At 44.8% G+C, this 18783-nt stretch overlaps 1 protein-coding gene across 1 annotated transcript in view; it reads left to right on the plus strand.

The window, feature by feature from the left end:
* The window catches only part of RYR2 (ryanodine receptor 2), a 185593-nt gene that overhangs the window by 125859 nt on the left and 40951 nt on the right, over positions 1 to 18783 (plus strand). Inside the window, exons 65-78 of the mRNA XM_015562331.1 lie at positions 1026 to 1086; positions 2272 to 2510; positions 3916 to 3997; positions 5719 to 5849; positions 6211 to 6531; positions 7737 to 7977; positions 8342 to 8429; positions 9008 to 9076; positions 9958 to 10128; positions 11110 to 11169; positions 11917 to 12051; positions 14446 to 14558; positions 15974 to 16070; positions 17577 to 17680. Of these exons, the coding sequence (XP_015417817.1) occupies positions 1026 to 1086; positions 2272 to 2510; positions 3916 to 3997; positions 5719 to 5849; positions 6211 to 6531; positions 7737 to 7977; positions 8342 to 8429; positions 9008 to 9076; positions 9958 to 10128; positions 11110 to 11169; positions 11917 to 12051; positions 14446 to 14558; positions 15974 to 16070; positions 17577 to 17680 (1912 nt within the window). The remainder of the gene's footprint in view (positions 1 to 1025; positions 1087 to 2271; positions 2511 to 3915; positions 3998 to 5718; positions 5850 to 6210; positions 6532 to 7736; positions 7978 to 8341; positions 8430 to 9007; positions 9077 to 9957; positions 10129 to 11109; positions 11170 to 11916; positions 12052 to 14445; positions 14559 to 15973; positions 16071 to 17576; positions 17681 to 18783) is intronic.

An 18783-nucleotide genomic window follows, 5' to 3' on the forward strand; every position in this document is an offset into this window, starting at 1 on the left:
ATTCTGAGGCCAAGCACAAGATGAATGGGACCTTTCTGAAAGTACTCAGAAGCTCCGTAATGAGTGCCTTATATATATTTTTTGTTATTTGTATCATGTCACTGAACTGGCCCACTGCCATTCTAAAGCAAGTATTAGTTTCCATGTATATTCAATTCATTCATTTTAGGACACTTTTTTGTATAAAGACTATAACATACTCAAATGTCATAAAAACTTAAAATCAGACCGGAGTTGTTAACCCCAGGATCCAGGAAATGACGATATGTTATACAGTGAGGAAAAAAAAAGTGTGCACACACATTATATATAGAATACAGAATAAAGACATCGTAACGTCAGACTATCTTGTGAGCAGTCAAATCACTGTAACTTTGGACTTGCTTTTCTTATTATCACAAAGTAATATATATGTAGTGGCTGTATAATTCACATTTCTGCCAATCAAAATGAGGGGATTACATCTTTCAAGAACAGTCAGCCCCATTTTAGGTGTCTCATGGGAGTAGAATTTAACTTTCTCAGCTTCCGATGCTTTTTTACGTAATAGCATGGTGCTCCTCTTTCACCAAAGACCTAGAGCATTCAGGCAGATGAGCTGCTTTGAATCCAGGTGAATGCAATCAGAAGGCAGAGACACTGGGTCATCGAACTGGAAATACATTTATTAGACTTTCAGCCACCTCATCCCATAAAGGCTGCCACGCAATGTGATTTAACAAGGAGGCGAGCTGGTATGTGGAGGGGTGTCCGTGGAGAACTCAGTAGACCCCCAGCCTGGGCAGCGCTTCCACCGCTTCTGAGTGCATCAGCTCCTCGCCGAGGCCCGCTTCTCCGCTTCCCTACTGACATCCGCATAACCACCGTAGCAGGAAACTGCATGTGAGACTCGATTGTCAGAGATCCGTTTGAGCTATTACATTGAGTTGTGCTGTGGACTAATTTTTGAAACACACTATGAATAGAAAGGAAGAAAACTGGTAAATTCTCAGGGCAATTCATACACCTTTCTTCTTCTTCTTTAGGAAACGATGCAGCATCCATTGTCAACTGTCTTCACATTTTGGGTCAGACCCTGGATGCAAGGTACACGGGTCCATTTTTATCTAAATCAGCGAGTATCGTAATGACATTGGAGAATATTAAAATGGGCTACTTGCCTTCATTATATTCTTTGGGACAGTACTAAAGATTTCGGTGTAGGTGAAAAGAAGAATCCTTGATAAATTACTAATATAATGGCATTTTGTTATTTTCACGATCGTATGTAAATCGTTAAATTTTAGTAATCTCTGCAGCATCTTGGCGTGTAACTAGGGCTGAGCTGGGAATATGTCCTGTGAGGGAAAAGTGGTAGTGATAGCTCTGGAGATCATGTGGGTGTCGAGGCACCGTGCCCGGCTCACGTGTGCGATAACATTTACTTTATCGGAACCATGAGGGTTTACTCTCAGGTTACAGATGTAGAGTGAAGCCTGAGACTGCCCAGTGAGTGGTGGTCAGCCAGCCCCGGTCTGTGCCCTTTCTCCTCTGCCTGCCATCAACACGATTGGCAACCCAGCATGTGGTCTGAACACAGAGTCAACCCATGTAGCATGACCGACTCAGCCTTCAGCCGCACATTAAGTTCATTTATTACCCATGACAAATCCAAGTGAAAGTTTCTGAAGGTCTCTTACAGAGAGTATTCCATGATTCCTTGGATAATCCAGGTTTGTGTTTAAAACTTTGTTTGAGGTGTTTTGTATAATAAACAGCGAAAGGAGATGCCATTGTGCACGTTCATTCTTACTGGCAATGGTGGCCCAGGAGTCTCCTTCTGCGCATGAGGAGAGGCTGGTATATCACTCTACATCTCCCCTCAAAGCACCGAACTCCCGTGTTATTTGATGACTTGGTGGAGTTGCCATCGAATGTTTCTTTCACAGACATTGCTCCGGAAACATTCTCCTTCGGTTGGATTTGGGATGAACTGAACTGGCTCAGCAGCTGTGTTTGCTTAGTTTTAGAATAAACACTCTCAGAATTTGAGACCTGCTAATGCAGGTGGAAAACTAGGCATTCGCCCTGCCCTCTGCTCTGAGGTTCTCTTGGAGTTGACTATGAAGGAATTTAGGATCAGTGGTGAATTACAGAGCAATGTGGCTAAACTCCAAGTGTGTGGAAGTGTTTGAGTGGATGTAAAGGCTGACGACTGAGCGTGTGCTGTGAGAACGCAGAGTGTGTTCCTGCTCACTGCTCCCTTCACGCCTGTCCTCTGTCCCCCCGCAGGACCGTCATGAAGACCGGCCTGGAGAGTGTGAAGGGCGCACTCAGTGCATTTCTGGACAGTGCAGCGGAGGACCTGGACAGGACCCTGGAGAACCTGAAGGAGGGCCAGTTCACGCACACCCGCAGCCAGCCGCGGGGCGTCACGCAGATCATCAACTACGCGACGGTGGCGCTGCTGCCTGTGCTGTCCTCCCTGTTCGAGCACATCGGCCAGCACCAGTTCGGGGAGGACCTGATCCGTACGTAGACCTGCACCTAGAGCCTCATTTCTAGCGGCCCAGGCAGCTATGGAAGCCACATCTGGGTCCCTCCAACGCTGCGTGAACATTAACCTGCTTGTTTTGCAGAACATTCTAGGTTGAGTGTGAGTTACAGAAACCGTTCTTGCAGAGGTAGACCGCCGAATCGCGTGACAGTCTTCCACGGTCCAAGTGCAAATTCCAAAGTCACTGTTCCGTGTTGTCTCTTCCCATGGCACTTGCTAACGCGGTCTGACCACGGGACACACATGTGAAATGTTTCCACTTGTTTCTGAGTCGATGCAGACCCTTTCCATGGCTGCATGACCAGCAAACTGAAGGCTGCTGAGACCATCAAGAATCCCCAGTAGGGGGCGTGCAGAGTCAGCTAATCAATGATTCTCTCTCATCATTGATGTTTCGATCTCTCCCTCTTCTTTCTTTCCTCTCTGAAATCAATAAAAATATATTTAAAAAATATATATATCCACAGAATGCCCAAGGTTATGTGGGAAAAAATAACGCATGACCTGCCCCAGTGTCCTGCCCTTGTGCTGACATGAACACGAGAGAAGGTGCGAGTCCTTGCCGTGCAGTCTCAGACCCAGCCGCTGAGATGCAGTGTGTAGGTCCCAGGGGCGTGCAGCTCTGCGCGAAACCCACTGCAGAGCTGGGTGACGACAAGGACACTGGCTGGGGGGTTTGCTGGAAGCAGCGGGAGCACTGCTTGCAGTGTGGCCATGGAAACCGTCTGGAGGACACGGTGGTTTCTCCATTGATGTCGTGTTTCCTGCAGGAAACAGGAGCCAAGTTAGAATTGGAAATTCAAGGTTCTTAGATTTCCTGCCAATAGACATCTTATTGGGTCAGAGATGATCTACCAGGTTTTGTTTGATTTTCTAGCTGCAGAAACCACCAAAGTGACTTACTTATACTGCACATGCCAGGTTGTGTCAGAAATAGTTAGCACACTCCGTCCCCTACCATTCTCATGCTGGTTCATCGAGACCTAAAATAAAAGGTGCCACCTTCATACCAGTATACCTTAGGAACAGGAGTCAAACACCTACCTGCCCTCCAAGTTACTCTTGTGTTACTTTTATCCTTGAAGAAATCTTTTATTCTTATACCTAGAGAAAAATTATAAAGAAATTATTCCTGATCATGTTCTGAATAATCACAGGGCTTCGTTAGAATGCTTTAAGATCCTGAAAGAAAAGAATTTTGTTTGAGAAAACCTTTTCGTATTTCCTTTTACATATTGTTTGTTCTTATGTTGTTTCTCTCAGACATTAAAATCTCAGCATACCTTTAATATGGAATTTTGGTTTTCGCGAAGCTTTCTCAGACACTGTGTAAATAACAAGTGTGTGTTTTTTTCATGCGCAATTCTCTTTTTCCCTAGTGGAAGATGTACAGGTGTCCTGTTATAGAATTCTGACGAGCTTATATGCTCTGGGAACGAGCAAGAGTATTTATGTGGAAAGGTAAAGTTTTAAATTTAACTTTGTCTCTATCACTGTTTTAAGTATTATAACTATTTCAAGTGTTACAAAAAGTCTTCGCTCTATAACTTTTTCCTTAGTTAGAAATTAAAGAACCAGATTCATTTTATGGATTCTTTGGGAGTAGATACACAGCCTTTAAGGTAAGTTTGATTTATGTTAGGGTTTGGCTGGTGACTTGGGCTGTGAAAGAATTCACAACTAAAAGGAGAGATGCAGAGAGGACATTGCATTTACTTTCCAGTAGCGGTGAGGGCGGTGTATTGCTAGTCGTTACAGGGCAGGGAGCAAAAGGGTAGCCTGCTCTTCAAGCTGTGACTATTGCCAAGCATCAAGAAAGGAAGGGGTCAGGGTTGTGTTGATGTTGAGCAGGTTACAGGGCTGTCTTAAAGAGTTACAGTGTGTTTGGTTTCCAGGAGACAGTCCAACAGATGTCCCAGGGAGGTGTCTTATCAGTATTTTCCCAAGCCTATAAAACATGCTTAGGGCAAAAGTTATGAAGAGTTTAAAAGAGGCTTTTTTTGAAGGTGAGGTGGGGAGGGAACTTTCTACTAACTAGAGACGCCTTCCTGCAAATTATCTGAGTGGTGAGGACAGCAGGGAGGAGGGTATAAAAGAATGTAGCCTCGAGAGTAGCTTATCCCACAGTTTGAACAGAGGAGCCAACAGTCTGGGGGTTAATTACCAGGTGCTTCCCATAAATTGTGGAAGACCACAGCGAGGAAGGAAGGCCTTTTTCCTATCCTTACAATAAAATAAAAGAGTTATGGGGGGAAAATAAAGCAATCTCAGTAACGACCATGTTTAATATAAAGCTTTAACTTAAGTGTTTATGAATCTGCTAGTGCAGGTTTGCAATGATAAAATGACCTGGAAGAATATAAAACTAACATTTTGAATATGAGTAAAATATGGTTTTTTTAATGAAAAAGTGACATAAGTGCTAATAAAAATATAGTAACTTTATTACAAGTCATCTAAAAGAAAAATGGCTATTTCCATAATACCAACACAAATGATCAGAGTTGGTCTGAGAATTACTACTTGAATAAAAAATTTAAATTATTAAATAATTGACAAGAATTATTAATGATAGACTAATCAGATGTAAGGGAATACATTGCTGACTTTGAAGTCATGCATGAAACATTTTAACCTATTAAATTCTTAAATAAGTTATTTCTCATTATTTTAAAACATTTATTTAACCCACATTATGTGCCTGAAATTTTGCCATTCTGCATCCTTTTTTTTTTTTTTAATCCCCACCCAAGGATATTTTTTTATACTGCTTTTCAGAGAGAGTAGAAAGGAGGGAGGGAGGGGGAAAGAGAGAGAAACGTTGACTGGTTGCCTCCCGCACTAGCCCTGACCAGGGGTAGGTAGTGAACCCACAACCCAGGCCTGTGTCCCCAACTAGGAATCAAACCCATGACCCCTTGGTGTGTGGGCTGACCCTCCAGCCTCCGAGCCACACTAGCCAGGACTTACTGTCTTGTAAGCTAAAAGATAATTTGGCTTTCTTTTTTAATGGCAGGAACTTTGTTATTGAAAGCATGTGATGATTTAGAATATAGAAATTATACTTGAGGGTTAATAGTATTAGCAGTACTGTTATTATCCCTCAGGTTAAACTGCCAGTTTTAATACACCTTCAGTTTCTTACTTGGGAGAAATAAAAATCACAAGCATTTCCCCTCCAGGCAGCGATCTGCAGTGGGCGAGTGTCTGGCGGCTTTTGCGGGTGCCTTCCCGGTGGCGTTTCTGGAAACTCATCTCAACAAACACAACAGCTGCTCCATCTACAATACTAGCTCCTCACGGGAGAGAGCAGGTAACGCAGCTGCAGGGGCAGCAGCTGAGACGCGAAGCCACGCATCATGTCACTTTCCGTTTGGGAAAATCTGGGTAGATAACCCCCATTTCTTTACTGCTCCAGTGGAGAAAGCTAACCGATGATTTCACGGATTGGCCTCTGAGAACCTACTAGAATTATCTGCTAGGATTTGAATTGAGTTGGGGGAGGATAGGGTAGGAGCGTGGGAAGGAGGGAAAAAGCTGACACACCTGCTAGGAGGAAGGGCAAGGGCCCAGTGGAGGCGAGTGGGCATGCTGAATCTTAAAGCCCAAACGGCATGGCTGTTTGTGTCTGTGACTTCAGTGACCACCATTTATTCTTGGGTGTGTTCCTCTAGCTCTCAATCTGCCAGCCAACGTGGAAGATGTTTGTCCGAATATCCCATCTTTGGAGAAACTGATGGAAGAGATTGTGGAGCTGGCTGAGTCCGGGATCCGCTACACGCAGATGCCACACGTGATGGAAGTGATCCTGCCCATGCTCTGCAGCTACATGTCCCGGTGGTGGGAGCAGGGGCCCGAGAGCAACCCCGAGAGGGCCGGGCTGTGCTGCACGGCACTGAACTCGGAGCACATGAACACCCTGCTGGGCAACATCCTGAAAATCATCTACAACAACCTGGGGATCGACGAGGGGGCCTGGATGAAGAGGCTGGCAGGTACGGGTTGGAAGGAGCGACTGCTTCAAGTTGTCTTATTTCCCAAAAGATTTGAAATACAGAAACTAGACTTTTTCTACCTCCGTCTTTATTAATATTGCTCCTGTGCTAAACAGTATTATCGTTGCTGTCATGCTGTTCTTTAAAAGGAGATATCAGACTGTGAGTGACTTCCCATGTGCTTTTAAGTAAGGAACCATTTTCCTTCTGACAACCTCTCTAAGGTCGATGAGTAAACACAGCAGCAAAAGCTAATGACTCTGCAGACAAAGATGAACCTGGGTTTTGAATCAGCCCCTCAGCAGTCTGTCCCCCAGGATGGGGGAGGATGCTCAGGCTGCCTCACATGTTCGCACTGCAGTGATGTGCCTTTGCCCTGCGTATGCGGAACAAGTGGAAGCAACATTAACGCTCACCGCTGGCCTGTGGTTACTAGTGGGCACAGCATAGAGCAGAATACAGGCCATCTTAACAGTAAGGTGTCAACAGTGTTTCATGACTTGGAAAATGCCCACAATAGCAAGGAGGATGAAAAGAAAAGGACTTTAAAATGGAATTCAGAAATCCATATAAATATATATATGTGAAATTACTTATTTATAAAAACTCCAGAGAAAAATACATGAACATCTTACTAATTAGGTAGGGTGATTATGGTTGATTTTAGTATTTCCCTTTTATACGTTTCTGCAATATATATGTGTTACCTTTAGGGGAAAAATTCCTTTTAAAAATGTCCTAATCACGTCTAGAATGGTTGCTAACAACCACAACTGTTCTTAAGTAAATGAGCAGTGAGTGTTGTATGTAATCCCCCTCTTTCCAGGACAGGATGGGGGTGATAGGGGAGGGAACGGTACCTTTGCTCATACACTGTGGAACAGTGTGCAGCTACTCTAAGGCAAGGGGACCTTTTCCATTTGGGGAATTTTCTTTTTTGTGTGAAAAGAGATGATTTGCAAAGTGAGTGAATATCTTTTCTTAATTTTTATTCTAAATTAGCTGTCAATCTTTTTTTAAAAAACAACAACAAGGAAGCACATCAAATTCAATTCCTAGTCAGTTGGGGACTAGACCCTGAGGCCACGGCTGACTCGGGGCAGACGTGCTGGGGAGGGCTCTCGCGGAGCCGCTGTTGTAATGACAGTCTGTCCTGGGGGACCTGACCTGTCTGCGGAGCTCAGCATTGCCGTCTGTCTTCACAGTGTTTTCCCAGCCGATTATAAATAAAGTGAAGCCTCAGCTCCTGAAAACTCATTTCTTGCCATTAATGGAGAAACTGAAGAAAAAGGCAGCTGTGGTGGTCGCGGAGGAAGACCATCTGAAAGCCGAGGCCAGGGGGGACATGTCCGAGGCCGAGCTGCTCATCCTGGACGAGTTCACCACGCTGGCCAGGGACCTCTATGCCTTCTACCCACTCCTGATCCGATTCGTGGACTACAACAGGTAGAATGTTCAAAGCGATTGATTTCTCTAATGGCACCCTGTCCTTGCTGGGTTCCCGTGTCCCGGACAAATGGCTTCATTCACTAACCTCTTAGCGATGAGCCTGTTCATACTCAGATGTTTCTAGATGCATTGTTTTGACGGAGCATCTTAAAATTACAACCAGAAAGGGCATTCTGAAGCAGGCCCAGTGTTGCAGGTAAAAGTTAGCAGTTGGACGGTTCCGGTGTTTTAGTTCACAGTGTCACCACTGCACACTTAGCCATCTGTGTTCTGCGGGAAGCCAGCATCCCTAAGTTACTTGGTTGCGTATTTAAATTTTAAGTTGTACCTGAGGAGCCACTTCATTGATTTTGTGATCCAGGGCGAAGTGGCTCAAAGAACCGAGCCCGGAAGCCGAGGACCTGTTCCGCATGGTGGCCGAGGTGTTCATTTACTGGTCCAAGTCCCACGTGAGTAGGGCAGCATGGGCAGGGCTTGCTGTTTGCAGGATGTTAAGGGCTTTCAAACATTTAACCAATTTTCCAGCCCCTTAGTGTTTCTCAAACTTGTCTCCTGGGGGTCACTTAACTGGCGAGGAGGGAGAATGCTCAAATACTTCACTTTGCCAGTGAGTCTGTGACCCGGAATTAAAAGTGAATGAAGGGATGTTATGGAACTTGAAAAAGCAGATGGAACGTCTGACTGGGTGGAAAGCTCCATCTCATTGTTGTGATCTATGTTTATCTCGAGACACACATGCTTTCCTGGCTAAACCAGGTCTGAGTAGTCATTCAACCCGAGGTAGCTATGTATCCACGTTACTTAAATCCTCTCACCCTTAGTTTCCTGACCTTTGAGACTTCGTATTTGTGTGCAATGCCCAGAACTGCCGCCCCGGGCAGGCGCCTTCATTGTATTCAACACATACATGTTCCCTTTCTTGATGAGTCTTACATATCAAGTTAACATTTATCTTCCTACGAACTTCTGGTCACATGGACTTCTTATTTATGTGATTGTAACTGGAATTTACTTTGTGACTTCTCAGAACTTCAAAAGAGAGGAGCAGAATTTCGTGGTCCAGAATGGGGACCCAGGACTGATGTACTCATGGATGGTATGACACGCAAACAGAACTATCAGGGAGGAAGAAGTTGTGACTCAGTGTCCCTAGGAACAGAAGGCACTGCATAGAGAGGGGTGTGTGGGGAAGCCCAGGGTTGGTCAAGAGCAGAGGTAGTGAGGGGGAAGCGTGGGCAAGAACCTTTGCTGAGGCTTCTGCAAGAAGGAGCAGGTGAGACAGGTGAGCAGGTGTGAACCTCGTGTGAATCTTTTCAGGGCTCGGGGGCTGAGGGGCAGGCCCTGGTTGGCTGGACCTGGCCCATGTGATTAGGGCAGGTAGAGTGGGCCCAGGTTGAGGAGGTGATTGGGGAATCTGGACTCTGGACTCAGAGAGACCTGAGGAGGCACGGCTGTCCTCAGGTGAGGTCATCTCAGATATTTATGGGACACTGGTCAGTATACCACGTCCGTTTCCCTAGATGGGGGGCCCTGGGCAGACAAGACTGCAGGCCACACAGAAGGGAGTGTACTTTGTAATAGTTTTATGGATACAGAGTGTGTGTGTGTGTGTGTGTGTGTATTGCAAAGCAGGCATTTGTCAAGACAAAAATACACCATTCATTCTTAAATTTTCTTCTTAAGTATTGAAGATTATAAAACATACAATATCTAAAGTTACCATGGAATGTTCATATATCCGTATCTTCTCTAGAATTACAATGTGCATTTTCCTTCTAAAATTATAAAGAAATGCACACCAGTGAATTGTAATGACTTGGGAATCGAGAGTAGGACTTAAAATTAGAAGGAAAAAGAAAAAATGTCCTCAGTAGGATTTTAAAACATAGCGACCAGCAGAGAAAGAGGAAGTGGAGCCCAGAGAGGGCCAGGTCCGGAGCAGAGCAGCGCCTGACCCCAGCACCCGTCCGTCTACAGGCCGCTGTGTCCGACCAGGAGAGGAAGAAGATGAGGCGGAAAGGAGACCGCTACTCCGTGCAGACCTCCCTCATCGTGGCTGCGCTGAGGCGGCTGCTGCCCATTGGGCTGAATATCTGTGCCCCCGGAGACCAGGAGCTCATTGCTCTGGCCAAGAACCGGTTGAGTATGGTGAGTTCCTTCTCGCAGGGCTGCAGCGTCCCACCCCCAGCTCACGGGGTTTGCAGGCCTATCTCCCAGGGCTCTCTCCACTGCTCATCTGCAGTGAGTGCTTTATCAAGTGGTTTCTGCACAGGCCCTGAACTCAGATTTAATGGCTGCCTATTGTTTTTGTTTTTTGGGGGGGAGGAAGGGAGGCTGATTTTATTTCTAAATTATGTTAATCACCTTCAGGGCACATTCAGGACCCACATGGAAAAGATACAGACAAGTCACAGGTAGTGAGAAAAATGGATTTCATTTGGATCCCTATATAAGATTTTTGATGAAGGGCGATTTTTCAGTGCTAGGAGCAGCCATGGTGAAGTGCGGTGTTGACTTTTAAACCAGCAGCTTTTTGCAAGCATTGAGATTTACGTTCTCAAGATTTCTTTATGGCCCGTTTTCCATTGTCAAGGCTATGCTTATGAGGATGCAGCTTTTCAAAAGCGTACATGGGCCTATTGTTTTTGTATTTGTGTCAATTGGAGGCCTCGCTCCTGCCCTGGCAACTCTGAAGCTCCCTGAGTGTGTCTGGAGTTGAGCAAATGAGCGAGGCTGGCGAGTGGCTATGGTCTGCTGAGTGACCCTGAGGGCCGCCTCCAGGCACTGCATGGTGCACACGTCATAGGTGCTCAGTTACTCTGCACATTTTGGGGAGAGACTCAGTTCTGTGTGAACCCCAGGGAGCATGATGCTTCCCTTCTTGTTGTGAACTGGAAACGGAGCTCATTGCATCTCGATGCACTTACTGTGGAGGTCACACAGCTGTTGTTTCTAGTCAGAGCAGCAGCGACAGAGTAGCCGACAGAGCCCCAGATCTGTGGCCTGCAGCCAAAGCCTGTAAAAATACTGTGCAGACGTACACTGCTTCCAAAGAGGTGTGCATGATTTCCATCCACTTACAGCAGTGACACTTCACAAGACTTCTAGGTAACATTTATTTCTTGACAGAAAGACACTGAGGATGAAGTCCGAGATATAATCCGCAGTAATATTCATTTACAAGGCAAGGTAAGCCACATTTGTTCTAAAGCACATTTAGTATCTATACACTGGCTATTCTCTCTTTAGAATAGCACTCAGAGTAATGTTATTTTAGCAGTTGACACATTGTGGACCAGTAGTTTTATTGCTAGCTTTACCCAATGGCCAGATAAGTTTCTGTTGAACAAGTACAGAAAATGTTTTACATAAATATTAAAGGCACACTTTAAAATTAAATACCCATGGCATTTTGAAGTTATTTATTACATGTTCTTATAAACTGATATCTTTTTAAATTATGACACTTTTGTAAAACACTGTGTAATATGAAGCGAGAATTCTTGTGATCCGTCCTCAATGTGTTAAGTGAAAATATATTATTTTAACCAGTCATTATCCTACTTGAAGTCCTTTGATATTAAAGACCCTCAAAATAACAAATGTATTTTTAAAGTCGATCATCAGAAACTTCGCTTGTTTAGGGAAATCTTTCCAACCACCACCAGGTTAGGTTAAGCCTCCTGGTGCCTTATGTTTCTTTGCAGTAGCCCTCATCACAGCTGCAAACACGTGTTTCATGTTTGTCTTCGCACAAGATGATAGATTTCTGAGTGCAGGTCCCCTGGGTCTTGATCTTTGCGTGTGTTCAGACACTGTGCTATGCACATGCATGACTGCAGACCCCCCGTCAGCAGCGCGTCCCCCTGTCAGCAGTGCGTCCCCCTTTTTACATCGTAACCTGATATTTCCTGCGCTTTCCTCTCTGCTCCGCAGTTGGAGGATCCTGCTATTAGATGGCAAATGGCTCTTTACAAAGACCTGCCGAACAGGCCTGAGGACAGTGCCGATCCCGAGAAGACGGTGGAGCGAGTCCTGGACATAGCGAGCGTGCTCTTCCATCTCGAGCAGGTCAGACTGGCTGCTGATTGGGTCTGGTTTGCCCCGCCCATCGATGGTAGAGAGGATGTGTGTCAGGCTGTTAACCACGTCCAAACGGTCCTATGCTCGGCACACTCATCATAAAGAACATAGGACTCAGGGGTTCTTAGCATGTAGCGTGTACAAGTTCTAAGCTTATGATTTTTGTAGCTATGTATAGACAATGTATTCAGAGAGATTAACACCTTTATTTTATTATTTTATTCAAAATAGTTCCAAAATAACACAGAGAGAACCCACAGTGAGTGTCCTCAGCCGTTGGGCCTCATGACAGCACCTGCCTGACGGGCACATAAACTAGTAAAATGCCCTGACACCCCGGAGTTTTGTCATCTAAACGTTTTGCAGAACATACTAGTAGCACATTAATAAACATTTTCCTTGTATTCCTGTTTTATATTATCTGATGCTCTCCTGTCCCTGACCTGCCAGTTAAATAACACTACTGCCTTGGGCTTCATCACTACGATGAGATGAAACTAGGTACTCACACCGTATGGCTACTGACGTCATTTACATTCTGTAACACCATAATATGAGTAATACAATGTAATATGATAGAATATAATATAGGAAATTTAACATGTCCCTATTTCCATAATATTTTCATGAAACAGTAAATAAATACAAATCAGCAGATGACAAGATTTGAGGTAATGATATCTGAAGTGCTATATAAAGTCAGAGTTGTGTTTCCCGAATTATGCATATATTTAAGTAGATAACTAAATGCTAATTAAATGGCCGCAGGGGACGATTTTTGGTGTCATCACACTACCATAAGTCTTTTTTAAAACTATATTTTACTGATTTTTTTACAGAGAGGAAGGGAGAGAGATAGAGAGTTAGAAACATCGATCAGCTGCCTCCTGCACACCCCCTACTGGGGATGTGCCTGCAACCAAGGTAAATGCCCTTGACCAGAATCGAACCTGGGACCCCTCAGCCTGCAGGCCGACGCTCTATCCACTGAGCCAAACCAGTCAGGGCCATAGTTTTTAATTCTTCCTAGGTTTCATGTACATGTCTGGATTTGCTTGAATGAATTTGTTTTCACTGGCAGGGTTAGAGCCCAGCAGTGTTTTGTCTCCCTTCACAAGGTCCTTGAGAAGAACTGAACGTGGGTCGTTGTCAGAAGGTGTTCACTGAGCCTCTAGAGCAGTGGTTCTCAACCCGTGGGTCACGACCCTTTGGCGGTCGAACAACCCTTACACGGGTTGCCTCAGACCATCCTGCATATCAGATATTTACATTACGATTCATAACAGTAGGAACATTACAGTTATGAAGTAGCAACGAAAATAATTTTATGGTTGGGTCACAACATGAGGAACTGTCTTTAAAGGGCCAGTGGGTCGTTGTCAGAAGGTGTTCATTGATGCTCTAGAGCAGTGGTTCTCAACCTTCTGCTCCCAGAAACAAGCGCCGCCCAATTACATAAGTTGCTTTGTTAACATTTCTAAACCACTGTCGCCCAGACATCCTTAACGTTTTCTCCAAGCATTAGCACATTCATCTTTTGACGGTTTACTGCAAAGGGTAGTAAACTTAGCTTTTTTTTTTTTTTTTTTTTTTTTTTAGCTAACATAACATTTTTATTTCTTCCAGAAATCTACATGTATGCGTTGGAGATGTTACAGTATGGGAAGTACAGTGTTCACTTGCCTAGAGATTACTGATTAATTTAGAATTACATGTTGGGACTTTTCTCTCTAATACTTATGATTAATCTCTTTTTCTCTCTCAGAGTTCCGAACACCGTTAGCTAAATAAATAACTCACTTGCATCATTTACTACAGCTTTCAAATTCTCATTTGTCCCTATCTAACAAAATATATATTTTAACATTTTTGCAAAATTAAACCTTTTTAGTTACTCCTAGTAATGTGTTCCTGAAGCCAGGTCATCTCCTTCCCATCCTGTTACACTGATGGACAATAGGCTTTTCATGAGAATTCCCCTTGACTGCCTCTGTGCTCACTGCTGTAGTGCTTACGATGAATTAGTGAAAATGGATCCAGGAGTAAAAGTGGGTTAATTTTTTGTGTAGCCAGAGAATATGTTTTAGAACCATAACCAAATTCTGAAAGGATACAAACTGATAGTTTAGAGAATGGTTTTCTATTTCTTTGATTTTAGAGATGACATAGCTTCTAAAGTACACACTATTGGGAAAACATTTTATTTTTGTGGATAAAAATATATAACATTTCAAAGTATTTCAAATTTAGGACATGGGCTTTTCCATAAATGTAAAGTATTTTTTGGAATTTAAATTGCAGAAGATTTTCGCTAAAAGGCATGGCTGTCCAGCAAGCTTTGAGGCTCGCTCGGGTTCACGGGCTGTCTGTGTCTTCCTGCAGGTGGAGCACCCTCAGAGGTCGAAGAAGGCCGTGTGGCACAAGCTGCTCTCGAAACAGCGGAAACGGGCGGTCGTGGCCTGCTTCCGCATGGCCCCTCTCTACAACCTGCCAAGGTCAGGACTCTCCCATGGTGGCTGTTGTTTCTTAGTCCTCACCCAAGGATATGTTTGTTTATTTGAGAGAGAGAGAGAGAGAGAGAGAGAGAGAGAGAGAGAGAGAGAGATGTGTGTGAGAAACATCATCACCTCCTGTAAGCGCCCCAACTAGGGGTGGAATCCACTTCCCGGGTATGTGCCCTGACTGGGAATTGAACCTGCATCCATTTTGGTGTACGGGACAACACTCTAACCAACTAAGCCACCCAGCCGGGACTCACGTTTATAACAGAAGAAAATTAGTTTTCCCTAATAAGCGATGGGGTCTACCATCTGTCTTAATATGAGTACGATAGTACAAGAGAAGAATAGATGTATTGGCTCTTGTGTCTAATCATTGACCTTGATTTTCTTGGTTGGGAACCCTCAGAAAACTGTGGTCTGCAATACATTTATTAAATGACCTCCGTACGGAGGCCGTGAGGCGGGTAGTGTGAGACGACCTTGACCTAATTGTGAGGCTAAGATAGTGGTCAAGTTTCTTACCTGACTTCATTGTAGTTTTCTCTCTGAACCGTAAGATCTGCCTCATAGACTTGTTCCGATTATTGAAGGGGCTGAGACACACAGAGTGCTAGAACTGACCTTGCCACAGTGATGATGATTCTTTGGGGGAAAGAGCTGATATGGAACCAACTTATGGGAGTGAAGGGGACCCGTTTGACTGCTCATCGCCTTCTCTTAGAGGCGGGCAGGCCCTCTTGTTAGCAGAAAAGTGACGTGCGCATCCAGTCTCTCAGTGCCCAGGGTTCCTCCGCAGCCTCTTACCCTAAGACACTGCTCTTCCCTCTCTGAAGTTGGTACGAGGGCGTCCTCCACATCCCATGGTAAACAGGACCCTCACAGTGACATCCGACCACGCCCTCATTGTGCAGGATGAGCGCTTCCTCCTTGTTCCGGGGCGCCATGGCCACCGCTGCCTGGAGCACCCCCTTCAGTGCTGGCTGCTTGTCTCTCTGATTCAAATTTGGATTCTTTAGACTTTTGTCCAGTTTTATACCCTCAGCACCTAGCATGCTGGCAGTCAGTAAGTGGATGGATGGGTGAATGAGTTTATGCTGTGAGGGGCGTCACACTTTCCTTGTCACCGAGACCTCCGCGGCTTAGCCATCGTGTCACACTGCGTATACAGCCAGGCGCTGCTCCTAAATTCTCTGACTCGACCACGGTGTCACCGTTAGTCCAGTGGAACGTCCCTCTCTGGTTACTCCGTGTGGCCCCGCTCTGTGTCTCAGCCGTTTTCTCTGAACTGTTCTCGCCCCTTCCCCACGGCACCTCCTGACGCCCTGGCTTCCTGCCTCCTGTCAGGTGGTGGCAGCAGATCCCGAGCTGGCGTCTCCAACACTGTGTTTGAAATTGTGCTTCTCTCGTAGGCATCGGGCCGTCAATCTTTTTCTTCAGGGGTATGAGAAGTCCTGGATTGAGACAGAAGAGCATTACTTTGAGGACAAACTGATAGAAGACTTAGCGGTATGTCTCTAATGGGCGTGTGCAGTGAAAGGGCTCTGGGCCCCACGTGTGAGCAGTCACCGTGCAGCATTGGAGAGAAAACCTCGTCGCAGAGTATAGGTCCTGGGAAACTTTGTTCTCACTTGTTAATGCATCCCGTGTTTAGGGGAGAATTCCGGGTTTAAGGTCAATTATGCAAGTTTCTTACTAACTTCGAGAGGGAGTATTTTGTTACCCTTTTAAATTCATCTTCAAGGCACCTTTAAACACCTCAGAACCAGGATAAAACTATAGAAGCTGAACCATAAAGAAGTTACTCACCAAACATAAGTTGAAGGTGAACAAAAGCAAGTGAAAAGTAGTGGGTTTTTTTTTCTAATATATTTGTATTGATTTCTGAGAGGAAAGGAGAAATAGAAGCATCAGTGATGAGAGAGAATCATTGATCAGCTGCCTCTTGCATGCCCCACACTGGGGATCGAGCCTGCAACCTGGGCATGTGCCCTTGACCGGAATCAAACCTGGGACCCTTCAGACTACAGGCTGATGCTCTTATCCACTGAGCCAAACCAGCTAGGGCAAAAGTAGGTGGTTTTAAAAAAATGCGCAGAGCTGAGCAGGATAGAGTGGGCACAAGCAGGGTCGAGTCACAGGGATGCTGTGGAAGGCAAGGGGGTCCTTAGCCACAGCACGCGGGGAGCAGGCTCTGGGGACCTCTGTCCATCGTCCACGGGCCGGGGGCCTGTCTAAGCATCTGACCAAAGCCAGCTTCTCGGGGCGAGTTGTAAGCGTGCTGTCGCAGACGTTGCAAACAAATTAGAGTCTAAAGGTTCCCAGCATAAGACCTCTCATCTAAAAGGCACTTCTTTGTCATAGTTATCAGGGAATATAGTGGATAAACCAATTCAGTGCATAAAAGCTGAATCCCGATGACCCTCAGATATTTTAATTGAATTCAAATTGTCTTCATAATTAAAACAACCATAGAATATTGGCTACATTGTAGAAATTTACCCAGTTTCTGCAACATTAAAATCTTAAAGCCAGGGAAAAAAACATCATGTACGTACAGAGAAAACGCAAGTGTAAGTAAGTAAATGAAAGTATAAAATTCATTGTCATTCAACAAAAAGTCAGGGTTAATGAATTTTACAGTCAGTAAAAATGCTTCATAATTTTCCTCATGGTAAAAGACCTATCCAATAGTACAAACTTATTTTTTAAGTCTTAAGAGTAAATGATAGTGGAAAAAAATAACTGACATACACGTATTCACACACTCACATGTATACAACTTACACAGTCATGCACACTCACATATACACTTATGCACACATGCTCACCCACATATTCACATACTTGTGTGCACGCACTCATGCACACACACACATTCATACACATTCACGCACATTCACACTGCCACAGCAGAGAAGGGCTTTCCTATACTCATTGTTCCAGCCCTCACACTGCTCCTGGGTCTGATTGGACGCCTCATTGCAATGTGAATTTATAAATTTACTTTTGTAGAAACCTGGAGCGGACCCTCCAGAGGAAGACGAAGGCACTAAGCGAGTTGATCCTCTGCATCAGCTGATCCTTCTGTTCAGCCGAACGGCCTTAACGGAGAAATGGTATGGCTGGCCAGGGTCGTGTGAGACAGGAGAGGACGAAGGAAGAGCCGTGTCCCGAGTCTCTTCCTGTCTTCACCCTCCGTGTCACCTGGGCTTGTCAGGAGAGAGCCCGTCAGAGTTAGGACCAGTCGGACACACAGATGTCAGTTTCAAGCTTTAATATCTCCTCTAGTTTTTCTTAACAACTTTGTAATTAGCTGATTTAGTTGATTCTGAATCGTCTTACAAAATGATTTTTTTCTCGTTATCACAAGCAGCCTTTATCAATAAGAAGAAAAAGAGCTTAAAGCAATATTAGTACCAAAAACATATGGAGACCAGTAGTGACGAACTGTCCCGGGTCGATTATGGTGCCACTGTGCAGGAGACCTGAGGGGGTGGGTAAGCCAGCGTCTCACAGGGAAGTTTTTTCGCATCTGTTTTAAGGGCATCCTCCATTTTTCTTGACTAAAATTCACCAAAGCCACAAAACACAGACCTCTGTGGAGTTAAATAGGAAATGCACTCAGAGACCTGAGACTCACAATGTGCCCAGCACCTGCCCCTACAGGCCCTGCGGAGACGGGCTCCGAGAGAGACACCTCCGAGGGTCCTGAGCGGTCCTGTGGCCGGAGTAACACACATCTCTCCCTCTCACCACGGCGACCGGCCTCCTCTCACGCCTTCCCCCCTATTATTTCCTGACTAGCAAGGTCATCTCATCCCTTTGCCTAGAGCAGCTCTCTGTCTGGCATTGCAGGCACTGAGGTATTTCTCACAAGTGAAGTTTTCTGATGGCTGAAGTTTAAAGCTGCTAAAATAGCTTTGTAAACATGAGTGTTTTTCTGGGCTCCTTCATCAGTTAATGGCTTCCGTATTCCTTAAAAAAAGGATCATAAACATATTTAAACTATTCTTAATTTTTAAGTAGCATTATGATTTTATAGCATAATTGGGAACTCTTTCTCTTTTTAATCCTTGAGGACATTTTTCCATTTATTTTTAGAGAGAGTGGAAGGGAGGGAAGGAGGGAGGGGGAAAGAGACAGAGATAGAGAGAGAGAGAGAGAGAGAGAGAGAGGGAGAGAGAGAGAGAGAGAGAACACGATGTGAGAGAGACGTATC

This window comes from Myotis davidii, unplaced genomic scaffold (genome assembly GCF_000327345.1).
Source record: "Myotis davidii unplaced genomic scaffold, ASM32734v1 scaffold174, whole genome shotgun sequence".
Taxonomy (NCBI): Eukaryota; Metazoa; Chordata; class Mammalia; order Chiroptera; family Vespertilionidae; genus Myotis; species Myotis davidii.